Source organism: Coffea arabica, chromosome 11c (assembly GCF_036785885.1).
Source record: "Coffea arabica cultivar ET-39 chromosome 11c, Coffea Arabica ET-39 HiFi, whole genome shotgun sequence".
NCBI lineage: Eukaryota > Viridiplantae > Streptophyta > Magnoliopsida > Gentianales > Rubiaceae > Coffea > Coffea arabica.
The window spans coordinates 42,401,832-42,421,304 of NC_092330.1; the positions used below are offsets into that span (position 1 = coordinate 42,401,832).

Consider the following 19,473-nt stretch of genomic DNA (forward strand, 5'->3'; position numbering starts at 1 on the left):
TCCCTAAAATGCATGAGCATATATAAGTAAATCTTTTATTCTATTAGATTAGACGCAAAGTGGTTAATCATGTTTTATAATTATATTTCATTGCATATTATACATTTTTACTCAATATGTAATTTATGATTTTTCTGTTTAATATCACATAATAAAATTGCCATACTTTAATTCTTATACTACAAAATACTAAATAATAATTATTAACTATCTTTAATTATAGGTATTAAACTCCCGCGCATGGCGCGGGCTTTTTCCCCTAGTCTTGTAAATAAATTATAGTCTCTCATATTTGTAATGCAATTTGTTCAATAAAATTACTTATTTAGTTCTAACTTATTATTTTATAGTGTGTATATAAACATAAACATAAAAAATATATATATATATATATATATATATATACGGGGCGGATCGGGTACCCGCGAGTTTTTATTTTTGCGACCCTGAACCGCATCGCATCTTAGCGGGTACCCGACCCTCTTTTAACCCTATCAAATAATAAAAATCGGATATCCTAATTTTCGAATCGGATTAGATCGGATATGACGGATTTTCGGGTTAGCGGATAATTTTGCCCGCCCCTATACATAATCCCCATATTCTTGCTATTTCTTGCATTTGAATCCCCATATTGATCGGTTTTTGTGTAAGAGCAAGTGCGAGAAGGGTGAGAATCGCGAGTGAAAATGTGAATTTGCGAGCGACACTGAATATTAACGAGATTATACAAAATATTCCATGCAGTTCCAATAGATTAATAAAGCTTTCATAAAAGCTAGACTGAGCAATAGAATACCCGGTAGGAGCTTAAAATCGTGGAATTCAATGATTGCAGCAATGGTGTTGAATGATCAAAGTGAGCTTACAATTGAGCTTTTTGTAAAGATAACCAGTTGATGCCAGATTCAGCAACATGGAATTCGATGATCAGTGGGTTTTCGCAGCTGGGACAAGAAGCTGAAGCTTTCCTCTTTTTCAGGAAAATGCTCTCCGAGAATATTTTCCCCAGTTTGAAATCCGTCACAAGCTTATTAACTGCTTGTTCAGCTCTGTCTACGCTGCGCTTTGGTCCTTGATTGGAGCTTGTGAACAGCATGCAGATTTTGAGCTGGGCGAAGAGATTGCTAGAAAGCTTTCAACTTTAGAGCCAGATAATTCTTTTCCCTTCGTTATTCTATCCAACATATACGCTGGACTAGCAAAGTGGAAGGATGTGGAAAGAATCAGGGATATAATGAGCAAAAGGCAACTGGAAAAATTTCACCCTCCAGTACCATAGAGGAGTGATATGACGACAATAGCATGTAATATTATAGAGATGGGACCTGATTTTTAACAGAACTGTTAAAAGACCGTCTACTCAAACAAATGTTACATATTTCGCTCGCAAAGACATCAACAGCCCAACATTTCTTGTGCCGCAAATCCGAAGTAGTTATCGAAGAAGTTTGGCGGTTCAAAGATAAAGCAAGAGATCACATCTCTCAGTGTGATTACACCAGTGACTCCATTGTCGTCACCTACCACGTAGATCCTGTGGACTGAGTTGGAAGCAAGCGCATGTATCACACTGCCAAGAGTTTCATCAGGCTTGCATGTTAACGGCCTGATGACCTTGCCTGTATGAGGGATTGCTGAAGCAATGGTGTTCATGAAATCCTTCACAGTGAGCACCCTGTGAAAATATCCTCAGTGAAATAGATATGAAAAAAGGCCTGTTTGTGGTGAGTTTATAATCTAGTGGCCAATAAAATGCAATTATGATCTGGTAGGAACCATGGACGTTATTTGCATATTAATGGGAAAATCTTGACGCCGCAAAGATTAGTAGACAATATAAAACACTTAACCATTTTGAGGTAGTAAAATTTTCTTTTACCTGAAACTGGAGAAAAGTTCAGGCTTAAGCAACAAGAATCTGATGTCTCTTATGCTCACACTGCCAACGATCTGCTTTTTTGGTCCCTCAACAACTGGAAGTCCACCAATTTGGTTATCTTTCATCTTTTTAAATGCTTCTAGAATCAGTTCATCACTTTGGACGCTAACAACCTGACCAAGATAAAATGCCAACCACTTTTTATGTTCAACTTGTTGCACACACTCTTATCACTGATACGTTAATTGGATATCTAATTTATCTCACCTCATCTGGTGTCATGAAAGGAAGTCCCAACTTAGATATTGGATTTGCGGATATGCAGTCAAACCAATCCCTTCCCTTGCATCTCTCTAGACCATGGATTACAGCAGATTGAGTTATGAAGTTTCTGATGGATGAATTTCCTGTTTCAATAACAGGTACGTTTCTCAGCCTGTACTTTGAGAGAAGCAACAAGACACTCAACATTGAACTATCTGTTGCAACAGGAATGAAAGGTGCCCAACGATAAGATTTCAGGATGGATTTCACCTGCAAATGAACAACATTAAGGTGACATATTCATCCATTAAGACTAGAAGTTTGGGCCACAACAAATTTCTTATTATCACAGACATATTTATTGTTCCAAAGTTCAAATCAACAACATTTAACATTTCAATGACCTCTCCAGGATGAATAAAGGGATTTGATGAGTGTGTACTGTGATAGGGATTTGATAAGTATGTGCAAAGATAATTCATAAAATAGCTGAAACATGGTGGCTGTGAAAAGCTGATTGAAATTGTTTTGAGATTAAGAAGCATAAAAGTATGTTAATGAGACCTTCCACTCCTATATGCTCACTTACTGTGGTTGACTTGAATGGTTCTTCTTGAAGGATAACTTTGTAGAAATCCTCGCCCAACTTATCAGCTGCAGTGGGAGCATCTTTTGCCATTCCTTTCTCTGCCCTCAGACCACCTGCAACAGCTGCTCCAACAGCAGCAACAGTTAGGCCTGCAATTGCAGCAGGACCAGTTGCACCTAGTGCTATTGCTCCAAGTGTGCCTGCAGCACCAGCACCTACCCCGGCAGCAGCTGCAGAACCAGTTGATAAGGCAGCTGCTGCAACTCCTGCTGTCTCTAGCACCCAAAGCACAATGGCGGCGTAATCTATGATTCCCAAGTATCTTTCTCTCCAATCTGTTGTATATTCAATATCAGGGTTTCTCACAGGAGCTGACATGATGTTGCTTTCTGATAAAACTCTCACAGCATCTCCAATAGATGTGTCTGCTGGGATCTCAATCACTACAGGTACGTTGCAAGAAGCCATTGAACATGATGTGTTTGAACAAGAAAACCATAGATGATACATTAAGTGAGAAGCTGGCGAAATGAAAGATTCCTTCCTGTTACCTTTGCCGCCAGGAACTTCTGGAAAAGATGAAACTGGAATTCTTGCAAATGCAGCCGTTAGAGTCTCCTGCAACGATTGAGGTAACATTTTTCTGCTTTGGACATTCTCAAAGTAAGCATCGTAACTTGTAGATTTTGGGCCTTTTGATGCTTGTGCCATGTTTATCTAAATATCTATAAACCAAGGAAAAATTGACGTGCTATTTCTGCATATCAAGCAAAGCAAATGACAAAAATGAAAATCATTTACAGCATTTGAATCAAACAATCTTAGAAGCTCAAAAACCCGGTTGGAATTGATAGTAAACATGTAAAACGCAGGTTCGTCAATCGTTCAATTTGCACAATTCAATGCTAGAATTTCAGGCAAAAGCAATTGATGCATTATATATCACAACAAAACGGAGTAAAAACTACTTATCATGATCAGATTCTAAAAGCTCGTCAAATTCTAACAGTAACTTGGGCGCGTCAGCAATGAGATGGCCGTCATTAGTGTGAGCCAATGCTTTACAATCCATTAGACCAGACTGCGCATTGAGTTTCCTAAAGGCCTATTCATCATGGGGCAGCGTGGAATAATTTCTACTTTTCTAGCGCAAACACCAGATTTCCATATTCAAGAGGCTGCAATATTTCATGTATAAGAGGAATTGATTACAAAAGTGTGCAGGATTCACACTTGAACACTTCCTACTTTCGGGGTGTGTGCAATTACAATAAAACGGTGTATTAACTCGTTAATCATTTCTCGTGTATGGAGTTTCACGAAATGAAATATGGTCAATGGAAATAATATCAGATGCTATGGGGGCTATTCCTGCGCGTTTCTTCCCATTTATAGCTGTTTTTTTTCCGCGTTCTTCTAGCATTTCTTTACTTCTTACGAATTCTAGCACTTCTTGGGTTGACATTTTCCACTGACCAACAACAAGCAGAAAGATTGCTTAACCAAGAAACACCTTAGAAAACATAGCATACCAAACTCGAGGAATAGCAGTTTTTGTTGTTAAAATTCAGGAGATGCAGCAGTAGGTTCTCGCCTCAGCAGCAAGAAAATGTTACCTGTGTAGCACCTCTTGACTTGCAAGGATCAGAAGGGGCTTGTGATACCTTTTCCCAAGATCTTTGTTTCTGGAGCGTCCCTTGTGAAGAGTGACGAGAGTTTGTTATTGAAGATTCTATTTGGAGGAAGAAGGCGGTGCCACGTGTAACCACTACATACGTGTCAGGAAACTAAGCCCCCAGCAACCCCCCCCCCTCCCCCCCCCCGGGAACCCACAGGCAGTTCTCCTGTTTCGACTTTGGAGGCTTATTCTTTCCTTTGAAGTGGTCTCTCTCCTCTGCAGTATAGAGTCGGCGATTCCTTTTTTCGGCTCTTTTCTGGTTTTGGATAGAGAGCACAGCGGGCCAATTATTAGCGAGTGTTAAGTGACTTTGGATCACCTCCACCAATCCAATGTGACAATTTTCTAAATTTTGCCTATTCTTTTCTCCTCTTCTTTCAAACCTTGTATTCCTTCTCCTTCTCCTTCTCCCTCCACTTTAGCATACTCTTCAATTATTGTGTCATTGACCTTTTGTGTTGATAGCTAAACCATCCTATACGTATGTAGCGACATCTTTTGAAACTTGTCTTGACTACCATTTTTTTTCTGTCACATCACGCAATTTTTATTTGTCTTCTTTTTTATTTTTTTTCTTTTTATTTAGATAAAATGATTTGTTCACTAACTCGTTGTTATCTATTAAACTCTTATTACAATGATATAGATATAGAGTACTATTTTTCTTGTCAAAGAAGATGTAGGAGAAAAAATTAATACAGTCACGACTCTTACCCATTTTGATCCAACAATTGAGCGGGAATAATAGATTCCGATCATGATCCATCCAAATCCGCCAAACCCACATTCTAACAGCTCTATATCAATTATTTCTGATTTTGGGTGGAGGAAGTCTCCGGAGAAGAAGCGCTTTGAAGAATGTGAGAGCTTGGGATGGAGAAGTGAAGGGCACGTCATGTGCTGCACCCTTAACTGTTGCAAATGTCAAATGGGTAGTGTTTCTATTTCTGGTAATTCGACCAAATGATTGGCTCCAGCCACCGACTTGGAGGAGAAGTCCAGTCCTGAGTTATGATTCTTCCAATGTAGAATATTGAGATTCTGAGAAATGTTTCCATGGAGTAATCATTGCATTTTTACCTGCAATCCATCGTACCAAGGACCATATCCCCCAAAAGCTGTGAGCTCTAGTTCTTTGGCCAACAAATTTGCAATTTTTCTTGTCTGCGTCAGTGGGATTTTTGAATCTTGATCTCCACTGAAGAACAAATGTACTATTAATTGAAGCTATGGAAACATTAAAGATTAAGAGTGAGCTTCGACAATGTAAATTTCTAGCTCATTAGTGAGCTTCCACATTAAACATTAAAGAACTGGCATGTCCTGTCTAAGGATTTCTGACAATAGAGGAATGATGTTAGTGGCTATATTATCACTCTGGCAGTCCAGCAGCCTGCAAAATCACAACTTTTGCTCACGGAATGCGAAGATACATGGAACTAAACTATGATATGTATAGACCACACCTTGATTCTTGTGTTTGTGTGTGTCTGGAGATCACAGAGAGAGAGAGAGAGAGAGAGAGAGAGAGAGAGAGGTTGAACTCTGAACAAAAGGTCCAGGCAGCGTGGAGTCGAGTCGTTTTGACATGTAAAGCTTTCTGAACTCCAGGATTACTCAGGTATGCATATATTCTGTCAGCAAGACAGGGATCACTAGCTTCCGTTTTCTTCTCACAGATTCTTAGCTTTGCATGAGCAAGATCTCCCATAAAACTGATTGCGTACTAGGGGATGAACGATAAGGCAAGAGCAAGTCGCCAGAATCAGTGCCGGATCCCCTCTCCATTTCCAATTTTGCATCAGTAACCTGGCGTTCCTTGGATAAGTTCTTATGGGTGTACTCCAGCATGTACCTTGAATCATTGCATGCTGTTCTCTTTATAGCAAGCATTTCATCAGAAATGACCCCATGTGATGTGACCACAGGAACTCAGTAGCATCAATGCTTATCTCAATTCTAGAAGCGGTTTTCCCAACTGCATTATGTAAGCAGAGAGAATTTTGTGCATCAATTTATCTGCTGTAACTTCTTATGGGGATTCAGCTGATGAATGCACCAAATCCAAGAATGGAAATGCCAACAACAAATATGTCTGTGACAGAAATGCCAACAACATTGTGTACGTCCTGACAGAAATGGAAATGAGGTACCAAAAAAAGGAATTTAGGAGGAGTTCTACCATCCCTTTGGAACATTGTATTTCGATATATAAAAAGAGAGATCAAATCTTAAATGATTTTAGGAGTTTAAATTATTAAATGAGGTGACAAGAGGTTGGTAGAATTTTCAAAATGGATTGTAGAATTTTCCAAATTTTAAATTTATAATTTGAGAATTTCCTTGGCTTCGATCATAGCATTCAAATGTCATGTCCAACATTTGGTAGATGTTATATGCAAATGGCAAATTAAGTGCATATGGTTCTTCAGTGAAATTTTGCCATGGTCGTCTCAACTAATCCTCAAGCTTTAGGATGAAAATATGGCGTCAGGTTGATGACAAGCCAGGTTACGAAATAGCTGATTACTGTCAAAAATAGGCAGCTAGGGAACAAATTCGGCTCATACATGCCAAACAGGAGAACATTCAGCTGCAATGAAATTTTATCACTATTCTTCAAACCCATAGCCATAACACTAATAAAAACTCCTAGGAATTCACTTCATCAAAATACAATACTGCACAAGGCATAGGGAATGAAGAGTCACATGAATATCAAAATCAATTTAGTTGATGCAAACAGCAATCCCTATCTGCTCCATTCATACTCGGAACCAGATCTGGCATTAGTGTAGTTCACCCGACTAGCATCTTCTGGCTTCACGGAAGTTGCAAAAGCGTGCCAACCTATAAGGTATGGCAAGATAAACTGCAGAAGAAGAGCAGTGAGTGCATGAGATGGTTGGAAACATGCCAGATGTTCAAACTCACAAATAACATCCAAGGATATGATTTCTAAGGTTTGGAAGAAAGACCACAGGAGCACTAAACCTAGAAAGTGCTAACTGGCCATATGTTACCTTTTGGACCACCTTTAAAATACCTGATCACGAGTCTAAAGTAGACAGCCATTTTAGAGGCGAAAGGTCAAAGGTAAGCATTCTGCAGACATCTTACATTTGCATTTAGCAAAGCCTCTCGACAGTGACCTAACCTCACACACTACAGCTTGAATACAAAAGGTGGCTCCAAATGACTGACTTGCTACCAGAAGGGAACTGCTTTTTTGACCAAAATTACCCATGAAACAGCCCAAAATCTCCAAACATATAAAAAATCCTGTCTCCCATGAAAGCATCTAGCCTTTAGAGGGAAGAGTCACTTTGGATCAAATGCATCCCATTAGTTCTTCAATTAAATCCACTTTAATGTATTTACAGATCATACAATAAGCTTAGTCACATGAACAAGTCATGATTTCCTCACGAGGATCATCCATAATTTGCAGAATGCTCCAATCTTCTGGCATCCCTCACCAAAAGAAATGTTAAAGTAAAAACAGAAAAGGTGCAAAAAACTAAATCAAAGACACAGGAGAACAAATACTGTGGTTGCAAAAAATCTTACATTGAATCCTGAGGTAAGAACTGCAAACTCTGCCTTTGTAACAGGAATGTAGATATTCTCATCCACATTTATAAGCTTGTTTTGAACACCTTTAGCAAATCCAATTGTGTACACAAAACGAGTTAAATACAAGGTTATAAATGTCACTTTATCAACTACTTGAAGGAAGTCAAGAAACATGAGGCTCACTGAGATTAAAGAAGTGGCCAGAACCATCTGGCAGGGGTTCTACCTTCAGCACTTTTCTGACCCTACCTTCATCACTGACACAAACAGGAAAAGCACCTTGATTTGTTGAGACATAAAGGATACATGAGTAGCAGGAAAGAGAAATTTTTTTACTAAAACTAATCATTGATGAATATTAAGCCAAAAAAATGGCAAAGAGAAGCGAGAATGTCTGTTGATATTGGAAACTAAGTTGAAATTTGTTTACAGCAAGGCATTCGTTTCAAATTGAGGATGAATTACTGTATTGAAACTGAAAAGATTATATAATGAATAGATCTAATTCTGAAATCTGAGACAATTCTAATACTCCGAGAAGATTGTTTCAGTTTACTAGAGTCACACTTGCTAGATGGAATTAAGACACCCACCACCATACAAACTTCAAACGTAGAATTCAAACTTTACCTTTTTCCTTTGAAAGGATCGTGGAAAAATTCACAAGAATCTTTTGCTCCAAGGCTAATTAGACTCCCAATCTCATTTACTGACAATGAGAAAACCTGGAAAAATGTGCAGAGAAAGCAAAATATATAAGCCAAATTACAAGAAGGCTCTTTTGATGCAATCAAATTCATCTTTCAGTAACATTTTCAAAATATTGCATTTGCATCACTGACCTTGACATCATCAGAATAGACTTTTTCATTCTATCTGATCAAGCACCTAGTTTCTACTGTAAACACTTGTTTTTCTTTCAAGACTAGTCTGTCATGCATGACGCAGGAAGGAAACAAAAAACACCTGCTTTCTACTCCAATCATATTGGCGAACGCTAGCAGCAGGAGCAAACTGAAGCAACACAAAACCCTCCTTCGACAGCTTAAATGCCCCTGACTGCTCCATCAACAAAAACCATCACAGACAAAAATCAGATGAATACTAACTGCAGACGTTCTTACAAGATCTTAAAGCTGATTTATCGCATCAAGAAGCATACATCTAAAGGCGTGAACTCTGGAGGCCGAGGCTCCGCTGTCAGAGCTGCCTTCCCCTTGTACACAGAGTATCCAACATATACCCTTGACGGCAATGTCCCTGTTATACAACCAAAATACCATCTTTGCTTAAAAAAAACTGCTATAAGCTCACTTCATAAGAATGACTGAAAAAGGAATGCAGTTATTAAGCTCAACAGTTCACAGCTCACGAAGAAAGCCCTTATCAATTCCCAATTATCCTCCAACATGGATGGAAGGCAAAACTTTAGACACTTGTAACACCAGATAAAAATGCTAATAAAATTGCTAGCTTTACGTGATTCCCTGCATAAATTTCTGCTACATGCATTGCAACAAAATTAGGCACACCCAAGGCAGAAAAGAACCTTCAGTTACACGAAATCATCTACTCGGATGGAAAGAAAATGAAAGAAAACAAGGGAAAAAGCCAGCAAACAACTCAAATATCAATCTCCAGGCGGACCCTCTCCGCAAAATCAAATCTTTTCACTTGGGCCTTATATCTTTCCTCCCAAAAATCTTAGAAAACGAAAGTTAACAAAAAAGAGATACCTTGTTGATCAGGAGGAGAAAACCTCTGCTGCTGCGGTTCTTGGGGCTCAAAATAACCAGAGTGGCGGCATTTTAAGGTAAGGTTCTTGGTCGAATTGGAGAAAGAAAGAGAGGAGGTTTTGGTTTTAAGATTGAAGGGTGAAGTATTGTTGGAGAAGAAAGCATGGTATGACTGTGGAGGAGGGTGCTGTTTACTAGGGTTTTGGATAGGGGATAGAGAAGAAGAGAAGTTTAGGTGTAGCATTCTTTTCTGCTGCTCTGGGTTTTAGGCTAGCTCTGCAGCGGTGAGATAACTCGTGTAACCTCGTCGGAATGCTTTCTCTAACCGTCAATATTTGCTGTCCAATTTCAACATAAATTGTTCCAGGACTCTGGTCCAAGTAGCTCTCACCTTTTACTCTTTCTCCGATAGAATTTCGCTACATTTTTTTTTAACCTAACACTAGAGTCACTAGACTTCGACATAATCAAGTGAAATCACAAAATAATACTACTGTAATTTTTTAAAAGAAATCTACTCCTGTACACAATAGATTGAAAGAGTACTAATTTTCATCCATCAATATCTTACTCCTACTTTAGCATATTTTAGAGGAGTTCGATCAGATCATTGAAAAATCAACGAGATCATTATCGGATCAGATATATGTATTATGCACCTAACATCAATATGGATTTGCATAAGTCACGTAGTAGTGAAAAAAGTCATAGAATGTAAGATTTTGTTGTGATTTTTCACTCACGTGAAAGATTACGTATTAGTTGAGGTTTCAATAAATTAAATTCCATCAATAAAAGGCGTATATGTTTATTTTTATATTGAACAAGATGATTTGCTGGGATCCACGCAGAATTGAATTTTGTAGTGTGGATTGGAATTGGATGAGTCAATGTGCTGTTTATATGTGATTAATTTTGAAATAAGTGGAATAATTTGTCTTTTTATTATTTGTTAGCAGCAATAATCTGTCTAATGCAAGGTTATTATTAGTACATGTAGCATCTGTTTTTAATCGGAAAAAAAAAAAGGTATATGTAGCATCTGTTGATGTCCGAGCATTACAAGTCCTCACCCAATTTCCCACAAAGTGGCCCTTCCATGGCGAACGCAACGTTAGAGAAGGGCTCTACAAACATAAGATTGCACGTAACTGGGCATGTTTATATTTCCAGATAGAATGAACTTGAAAATGAATATGGTTCTGTTCTGATGAGTAATTTACACAATTTCTAATGAAAATATTTGGGTTTACACACTTTCATATGAGTTATTATTGTAAAAGGCTAAAGCCCCCAATACCTGTTACAGAACCATAAAAGCAAAATTAAGACAACAAAAACATTCAATAAAAGAATTGGAAAAAAACGAAAAGAAAAAAAGGCCCGACGTGGAAGTGACAACGACCATCATCCACAATTTCACCCGTACTGTGTACTGAATATATCTGCTAAGCATAGAGTATAGACCACAAACACGAGACACAGGCGCAGCCTCCCATCGACTCCCTTTATCCATATTCCAGATTCAATAGTCCACACTCCTCTTAAAAGTTAAAACGGATTGAAAATCCAAAGCTCTCCTTGTCTGGGATCTACAAATAGTATTATTATTTTTGTTCAGAATCCTTCTACTCTTCTTTTTCGTCTTGTATCTGTGTGCCTCTGCACAGACATAAATGTAGTTGAGCAACAAAGCCTTCGTCAATGTATTCATCAGCATTGAGAGTGAATATAGTCGTTCTTCAGTGCCACAGGAAACCCAATAACAAGCATTTGCAGTACTGGATAGTGCCACATTCCAAAAGGAAATTTAGTCTTGTCAGTCATCAAACTCCAATTTCTTCTTCATTCAAGCCAGATGATTCCTCCAACTCACCATCACCCCCGAAACCACACCAATCCCAGGTATCTTCTTTTCCTATTTCATTTATTTGTTCACACTTTCCAACCTGACACCTCATACGCAGTTCATACACAACTGGGCTATTAAAAGTTGCTAAAGTTGCAATCTTGGTCGGTTTTGGGAGAGTTTGGGGAAATTGCTTTTGTGTAGTGGAGTATGTTGCTGGAAAAACTTGTTTGCTTGGTGCATTGCATTAACTAGTACTAGGTATTACTTAATGATCACCTCTTTTCTTTATCCGGATATTGCATATAACTCCTAGCTTTATATTGCAGCAGCTAGGTTATGACCCTCCTGAGGAGTTCTTTGGACTTTCTGTCGATCCACAACCAAGGTCTAGCCTCTCCTGCCCTGTTAGTGCGCATATTTTTCGTTTGAATTTATATAGCATTTTTTTTATGTGTATCTGCTATATCTGTGTCCCTGAAGCTCTTTCAAACATCATATCTTCACTTGATTGTTGAAGTCAAGAAGAATGCGTTTTCTTACAGTTATTCTATATAGAAGTTGCTTGCAGATGCTTTTTGCCTGATGGAATAAAACCCATGAATTAGTTTGGTTCCCATTACCCAGCTTATGTTGTTTGTTCACGATTATGCCGGACATGTCTAAGATTCTATTTCTTGCTCTATCTGGTGGTTTTTGATCTAATGCATCATAATTCTTTTAGGAAGATTCTTTCTGGTAGTTTGAAACCAAGATCATGGTTTGGCCCAAATGGGCAGTATATCAGAGAACTGCCTTGTCCAAGTTGCAGGGGAAGGGGTTATACTCCATGTACAGAATGTGGAATAGAAAGATCTAGAGCAGATTGTTCACTATGCAATGGAAAGGTAATTGTTTCTGAGCATTTGAGAAACTTGAGTTTGCTCTAGCAATATATTGCACTAAACCAATGTTAAAAAATTTGCCTGATATTTGCATTATTTATATTTCTGGTTGTCTTAGTCTTTATTCCAACCACATTGCTAACAGTTTTCCTATACTGATCTCTGTTTCCCTATCAAAACAGGGTCTAATTGCCTGTCCTCAGTGCCTTGGAGATTGTGTTATCTGGGAGGAGTCGATTGATGAACAGCCATGGGAGAAAGCCCACTCTGTGTAAGTCTTTCACTTTCTTGATTATAATGTTCTGCTCTTCAAGGTTACGCACTGCCATATTAAACATCAGAATGGTTGCTTTTGTTTCATAAATGGTCATTTCTGTCAACGGTTGAAAAAGAGGGAACGTGGCATAGATAGCTTTTGGTTGCATCTATGTGGAAATTCTTATGCCATAGAACATTGCACTACTGTTCAATTTCTGATATCAAATTTTGTGTTTGTAAAGAATCATGCATTTCATGCTTGTGATGTATAACTGCTTCATATACAGTAAAGTTCCTCCTTTCTGGCATTGTAGTTTCCTGATGTTATAAGTGATACCTATGTGGCTTCGTGCATTTCGTTCCTTGAACAAAGTTGTGCTCTATTTCTTTTTCCTGTGTGGCTGTTTTTAGTTTTCTCAGATATGTGGTGTTTGGTGCTTCATGATTTGCAAATCTCATTACCCCTTTTGAGGGTATTGCATTCTTTTGAACCATATTTATTCACATAGATGAGTTTTCAGTTCTCCTCTCAAGGTAAAAGAAGATGATGAAGTGGACAATTTAGACATAAAGCTGAATGTGAAGAGAAAAACCAAGCGCGTATACAACTCTCCAAGTCCTGAAGTCAATTTGAAGATTAGCAGATCCCTCAAAGTTAGATTTCCTTCTTGGTTGAATTTTTTATCTGTCTTGGGTACAATAAAATTAAGTTTCATTTTAAATCAAGTATAGTCTTTGAGCAGTTTTAAGTTTCGTTGGATATTCTTTCATATGACATTTTATTTTCTGTATTCCTTCTTTTTTTTGCTTCCCAACCAAACCATGAATGTAATTTTCTTTGTTTAGTTGGATGCTTGCAGAGCCTGAATGCAAAAACTGGGTTGTTTAGTAGGAGGATGAAGATTATCCATAGTGATCCTTTGCTTCGTGCACAAAGATCGGCTGCCATCAAGGTCTGAATTGGGAAGAATTAGCACTTTATTCCTTAAGTTCCAATCAAGCACACATTTGTAGTCTGTACTCCTTTGTTTTATAGTATCTTATTATGTTATGTATCTACAGTATTCTAACAAAGTCATGCTTTTAGAACCTCCCTACTTTTCTTGCTGGTGTTTATTATGTTCCTCATATACGTTGGACAGAATGTGACATGATTGTTTTGGGTCTTGAATATTCAGAATACAATGGGATTGTGGAAAACATTTTTCATCAAAATTAGTGATACAGAGTGTTAAGAAATGCAGTTTTGTACATCTTGTTATTCAAAGTGATTTCAGCTTTCCACTCAAGTACTGTAATGTAAAGTAGGGAAATTTCACCTCTAATTTAGATTGTTAGTATTCATGTAGAAAGTAAAAGGCACCCCTGCTGCGAGGAGGCAGGCTTCTGAAGCAATGAAGAAGTACTTCCGTGACCCAGAGAACCGACAAAGAAGAAGTATCGCAATGAAAGGTCCATTAATTGTATGCTTTTTTTGAGTTTTACAATTTTCAGTTTCTTTTTTTTTTTTGTCAGAATGCATTACAAAATGATGATGCCATCTACTCAGCTAATTTCTATAAATCCACTCGGAGTTTTATTATGTGCTGTGTTGTCTTTGAATTTCCTTTTTCTGAATATGATTGTATCGGTTGTTATTACATCATTTTATTGCTGAAGTACCTGAAACTTGTTAACAAATTTTATTAAGCTCTATGCCAACAACTTTTATGTGGTTCTCAGCTAGTGGACCACTGAGTGGTATCACAAGTCTTACAGTATTTCCTCGTCTCCATACCTGTTTGGACATGTATGTTTATGTTCTTGAAGAGGCCTAACCTCATTATTAGGATCCATTCTATCTAAATTTCTTCCTAGATTATAGCAAAGTCTGGTACCTCAAAGATGTGGTAGTGACGAGGCCAGTTACATGAAGAATTTGCAAGAATAGGCTTTGCTGCTTGCATTGACGACATGTCAGCATGTGAACTCCTTCACTGATTTGGAGGGGTAAAATTTTATTGTCAGAATATGATGTGCTTCATTCTTCTGCAGGGGTAAAATTTTATTGTCAGAATTGCGGACGCGAAGGCCATAGGAGAAACTACTGTCCAGAAGTTCAGAATGAACTGAGGGATAGACAGCTTACATGTGGGCTATGTGGTGAAAAGGGGCATAACAGAAGAACATGCCGGAAGTCAAAATCAAGTGAAAGAAAGAGACTAGTCTCAAAGGAACACCGCTGCCGTATATGTGGACAGACTGGGCATAATAGGCGGTCCTGTCCTCAAGAGAAGATCGCAGAAGTAAGTATTGTCGCTACAAGTAAAAATTCTGTTCCTACCAAGAGAAGTTACATCTGCCGGCTGTGCAGGGTGAAAGGGCATAACATCAGGACATGCCCTCTTCAGAAGAGATAATTCTTGAACTACGTTGCGGATCAAACTGATTGCAATTGGCTGTGCTTGGATGAAATGGCAGGAACTCCGATAGAGTGCCTTTTCTGTTTCTGAGCGTGAATTCTGTTGAAGGACCTCTTATAGCCTTATGAGCAATAGAAAGTAAAAAGATCGGGTGGTGAATCAGTCTCTTTTCAAGCTTCACAAATCTGAGTTATGGGATCCTCGTTACGATTCTTCTGGGATGAGAAGGATGGTCTGGCCTGCTTTCAAGATGCTTTGTGTGGCAATAAGTTGGCTTATAATTTAATAACTAAAAGTTTTAATTCAATAAACATTCCCTTTTTTTTTTTTTTTCAATTTTCATCTGTTTCTAGATTTCTGTTGACACCTTATGATCCTTTATATCTAAATCCTGTTTGGCTGTGGTTTAATTGTATTTTGGATCATAGTATATCGGAAATTTTGGTGCCATTGCACAGGATAATTGACTTGTCCATATTGGTACGTACAAATTGCAGAAGGAAAACGATAGAATCTCTCTTTTGTCTTTGTAAAAGTCATCTTTGAAGCTAATTGCGGTGTACCCATTGATGATTCTTGGCTCTTCCATTGTATGATCCTCCAGATTAATTGAATTGTTCACCCAGTGAATTTAGTCTCATATTCACAACACAGAGAGCCAAGACTCAGGAAGTATTTTGTATACTTATCCTGCCTAATATTTGAGGATAGCCATTGATTACGGCATAACTTTTGTTTTAGAAACGTGTTTCCAACAAATGGTATTTACTTGTAATTGTACTAATATTAGTCAGCAACTTCTAACACCTCTAATCACATGCTATCTTGTGCCTATCAAGACGACAAGGAGAAATGACAAACTACCTCCATGGAGCTTGCTTTCGCGGTTTGGCCAGGCTTATTCTTCTTTCTCTGTACATCTATGCAGCAGTGACTTTCTTCTGCTTGATTTTCAGCCCACACAAAGTTATTTGATCTATACCCAAGCAACATTTTCCAAATATACATAGATACATATATACATGTTTGCCTCGTTTGACGGGAAAAACAAAAGTTTGCCTTCTATATATAATCACCGGTTAACAAGGCTTGCCTTCTCGGCACTTAAGTGCACCAGCATATCTTGTGAGCCTTCCTGCGTATGAACCAGGCTTGAATTGTAGCTTATTTTTTCCGGTAAATGGACTCTTTTTGAGTGGTGGTCCGGACTCCACAAAGAAAGCTCCATTCAAGAATTTGTCACCCTCTGACCTCCATTGCCATCCCATCCACTGGCTCTTTTCGGCATAATCCCTCTTGGTCACCTGTCAATAATATTCCAATACACAGTTACTCGAATGCTTCGATGCATTGGCAGAGGAGACATGGTAAAAGGACTTGTGTCAATTGGATTGTAAACTCGATCATTGAAATACGGATAGATAGATGAAGGTTTTCAATTCAGCAGGATGACGTTTATAGCATAGCTCCTCCTTGTAGGGTCTAAATGCTTACCTCCTTAGTGAATTGGTTTTTAGAGGCCTTGAATCGGTTACCCTGGCTGATAATAGTCGGATGAGCACTACCACCAATGGCATACATCTGCCATTGAGAATAGTCATTGTTCACAATATGGAAAAAGCCCCATCGGCACCTTGGCATCCTCTGCACCAAGCCCTTACCAAAACGGTTGAATGCTACTGTGACTTGCATTATTGCATCTTCACTATGCTCGTCACTTGCACCTAAAAGTATAACCTGCATCATCCAAACCACCACATATCTATCATTTCTTGGAAGTATTAATCGCATTTCAGCCTTCGCTGAAATCAAGGTTCAAAATTTGAAAGGTGTCAACATATCTCAGCTAGGGGTACTTTCAAATTAAATGACAGTTTAACTTACATCATTGTGATTATTAAACTTGCAATTAGAGATTGTGATAGCTGTTGAAGCCATGATTGCGTCAATTAGGCCGTCACTACACTTAGACAGGGAAACATGGTCAATCCAGACATGGTTTGAACCAAAGATTGATATACCATCTCCATCACTCCTTGTTCTCAAACCAATGTGCGAAGTAGAATCTCTAACCAGCCCACCATTTTTCGGAACAATGTGATGGATCTTAATGTTGTGAATGATAACATTCTGCACAAATTGGATGGAAAGGCCTGCACCATAGGCAATATGCACTTCAACTCCCCTACCATCAATGGTCTTGTCACTATTGATCAGAAGCTCTTGGTTTAGCTTAATTACCATGCTAGTATCGAATATGATCCACAATGGCTCCTGTTGGATCACAGCGTGACGAAGAGTACCGGGTTCCGGATCCTGCACATTATCATCCGAGGGATCAACTACCACATAGTATTTCCCATGCATTCCACCCTTCGTTTGGCGGCCAAAACCACGAGCACACTTGGCTAACCTCTTCCTATTCTTTGCCCAGTTAGGATCACACCTCCAGCAGCGGTCGATGGGATTTGTTGCAACGCAGCCGCCTGCTTTAAGCTGTCTCCTAGTCTCATTGCCACCTTCCAACATCCTATAGACAGACAACATACAAAACGATGCACGGAACGTGAAGACAACATACAAAAAGATGCATGGAACGTGAATATTAATTGTTTGATGGTACTAGCTAAAAGGGAGGAAAATTAGGCAACCAAGAAGTGTAAGGGGGGAAAAAAAGAAAGAAAGAAAAAACTCACTTTCCCACTTGTCTGGTGAAATTGTCAGTGACGGCTTCAGGATCAGGATTATATGCCCTGAGAGAAGCCTGAAGGGCATCCTCAGCCCTCTTCCGTAGAAAATCATCGAATTCGCCAATGTGTGCATCTGCCTCAATACTACTGCCACGCAAGCGTGGGATTGTTGCAGCAAATGCCACAAGCAAAGCTAGTAAAACAACTGATACACGGCTGGTGAAAGTCATTAATTATTTATTCTAAAGACTATCTGTATATCCTACCTCCTGTATTTCTTCGACTTTTCTTGCTTTACTCGACCTGTTCTACAATTAGTGGTGGATCCTACTCGATCCAACCGGACGAATCACTGGAATTGAGTACCAGTGATCCGATTGACTTTGACGTGGGAGTCCCCCAAGTGTTAGGAGAGAACTCAGTTGTGGTATTGGTGAAGTCCCAATGGGACGAAAATTTGAGAAGGCAATGAAACTTGGATAACATTTTTATATCTCAAAGGTACGGGGTGGAGAGGAGAAACTCGTGGCGGGAAGAGTGGATAACCAACCATTAAGAAAGCCAATTAACAGTTCTTTTAGAATTTGATTCATAATCGGTTTTAGATGCATATTTTAAAAGCCAATGATGCTAAATTCCTAAAATCGAATAAAAGAATAATTTTTTTATTCTGATTTTTTTTATCACTACTTAGTATTCAACTACGCACGTTATTCTAAGGTATGATCGATCTTCTTATGAAAATTTTGGACTCTTCCTTATCTTATGAGCCGTTAGCGAACAAATTTTTATTTGGCTCGCTTGAACTTGAAAAACACTCAATTGCATAATATTAGACAAATTGAATCCCAACACAACATTGGATTGAATTAACAATCGAGATGAGTATAAATATGTTCGCGAGCTACTTGAATAGGTTCGTGACATATAAATGAATACACATACCTATATGTACATGCATTTTTATTTAAACTTAAATTCAAACTCAAATATCTATCAAAAAAATGAAGGAATCAAATTCAAACCATGCTTTTAAGTTATATATCATGTTCGCAATATACAAACAAAACCTGAACATCAGATATTTGGCTCTAACTTGACTCATTAGAATTAGAAACAACTATCTAGAAGAATAAGTCACAAAGAGTTCATATTTGTCTTTGACCCTGTTGAAATTTGGAACATACCCTACGTAAAATGTACAGTAAACGAGTCAACACCACTGCTGATTCGTACTTCTTCTTCGAATTCGCACACTACAATTTGAAGAATAAGCGAATCGTAAAATGAGAGTGGTACAGATTGACCAAGCATTTTGTTTTCCCAAATAGCTTCAGTTAATGATGTCAAATACTCCCCTATCAGTTGAGAGCACAAAGTCGAGGAAAATACAACAGATTGAAATTGACATTATTCTCTTACCTTCGCTGATGATCCCTAAAAGTAGGCATACCCTACCCAATCTCTATGCTGCAGACATTCACGCGGTTATGTAATAGAATGCCGTCTGTCATAACACTTGATTTTGTAACATGAATTATATTTTTTTAGGGTATCAGGACCTCTAGAAACTTGAAAGAAACTTAGTTATGTTTGGATTGCATTTTTTTTTTATAGAAAAATTATCGTACCAATTTGATATATTTAAGGTAAAAAAGTGATTGA

General features: G+C 38.3%; 4 protein-coding genes across 14 annotated transcripts; 1 reads left to right on the plus strand and 3 right to left on the minus strand.

Annotated features, from left to right (window-relative positions):
* Positions 1-805: 805 nt before the first annotated feature.
* On the minus strand, positions 806-4,901 carry LOC113716933 (SNF1-related protein kinase regulatory subunit gamma-1-like). Of its 7 annotated transcripts, XR_011823053.1 has the most exons (7): positions 4,352-4,897; positions 3,287-3,492; positions 2,736-3,178; positions 2,150-2,416; positions 1,883-2,055; positions 1,329-1,678; positions 806-1,198 (listed from the first exon to the last, which is right to left on the minus strand). XR_011823053.1 is itself a non-coding variant. In XM_027241489.2 (6 exons), exons 2-6 carry the CDS (start codon positions 3,444-3,446, stop codon positions 1,399-1,401), a joined length of 1,323 nt encoding a protein of 440 aa, XP_027097290.1. In that variant the 5' UTR covers positions 3,447-3,460; positions 4,352-4,901; the 3' UTR covers positions 1,254-1,398. The 7 variants fall into 7 exon arrangements, 6 of the variants coding, with proteins under 6 accessions (XP_027097290.1, XP_071926793.1, XP_071926791.1 ...); XM_027241489.2 differs by lacking the exon at positions 806-1,198 and having other exon boundaries at positions 1,254-1,678; positions 3,287-3,460; positions 4,352-4,901; XM_072070692.1 differs by lacking the exon at positions 806-1,198 and having other exon boundaries at positions 1,254-1,678; positions 3,287-3,378; positions 4,352-4,900.
* A 2,023-nt stretch (positions 4,902-6,924) lies between these two features.
* Positions 6,925-10,091, minus strand: LOC113715448 (single-stranded DNA-binding protein WHY1, chloroplastic-like). The gene is made up of 7 exons (XM_027239646.2): positions 9,726-10,091; positions 9,152-9,249; positions 8,956-9,048; positions 8,620-8,714; positions 8,173-8,246; positions 7,984-8,072; positions 6,925-7,285 (listed from the first exon to the last, which is right to left on the minus strand). The coding sequence occupies exons 1-7, from the start codon at positions 9,967-9,969 to the stop codon at positions 7,166-7,168; spliced, it is 813 nt and encodes a 270-aa protein (XP_027095447.1). The 5' UTR covers positions 9,970-10,091; the 3' UTR covers positions 6,925-7,165.
* Positions 10,092-11,183: 1,092 nt separating this feature from the next.
* On the plus strand, positions 11,184-15,631 carry LOC113717181 (uncharacterized). 5 transcript variants are annotated; one of them, XM_027241877.2, is made up of 9 exons: positions 11,186-11,630; positions 11,904-11,962; positions 12,299-12,461; positions 12,641-12,729; positions 13,238-13,370; positions 13,577-13,669; positions 14,066-14,168; positions 14,751-15,001; positions 15,070-15,631. In XM_027241877.2, the coding sequence occupies exons 1-9, from the start codon at positions 11,430-11,432 to the stop codon at positions 15,082-15,084; spliced, it is 1,107 nt and encodes a 368-aa protein (XP_027097678.1). In that variant the 5' UTR covers positions 11,186-11,429; the 3' UTR covers positions 15,085-15,631. The 5 variants fall into 5 exon arrangements, with proteins under 5 accessions (XP_071926795.1, XP_027097680.1, XP_027097681.1 ...); XM_072070694.1 differs by having other exon boundaries at positions 11,184-11,630; positions 11,907-11,962; positions 14,751-15,631; XM_027241879.2 differs by lacking the exon at positions 15,070-15,631 and having other exon boundaries at positions 11,184-11,630; positions 14,066-14,179; positions 14,751-14,899.
* Positions 15,632-16,110: 479 nt separating this feature from the next.
* LOC113716251 (pectate lyase) lies at positions 16,111-18,194 on the minus strand. Its single transcript, XM_027240544.2, has 4 exons — positions 17,815-18,194; positions 17,003-17,648; positions 16,613-16,855; positions 16,111-16,422 (listed from the first exon to the last, which is right to left on the minus strand). Exons 1-4 carry the CDS (start codon positions 18,036-18,038, stop codon positions 16,198-16,200), a joined length of 1,338 nt encoding a protein of 445 aa, XP_027096345.1. The 5' UTR covers positions 18,039-18,194; the 3' UTR covers positions 16,111-16,197.
* Between the last annotated feature and the right edge of the window lie 1,279 nt (positions 18,195-19,473).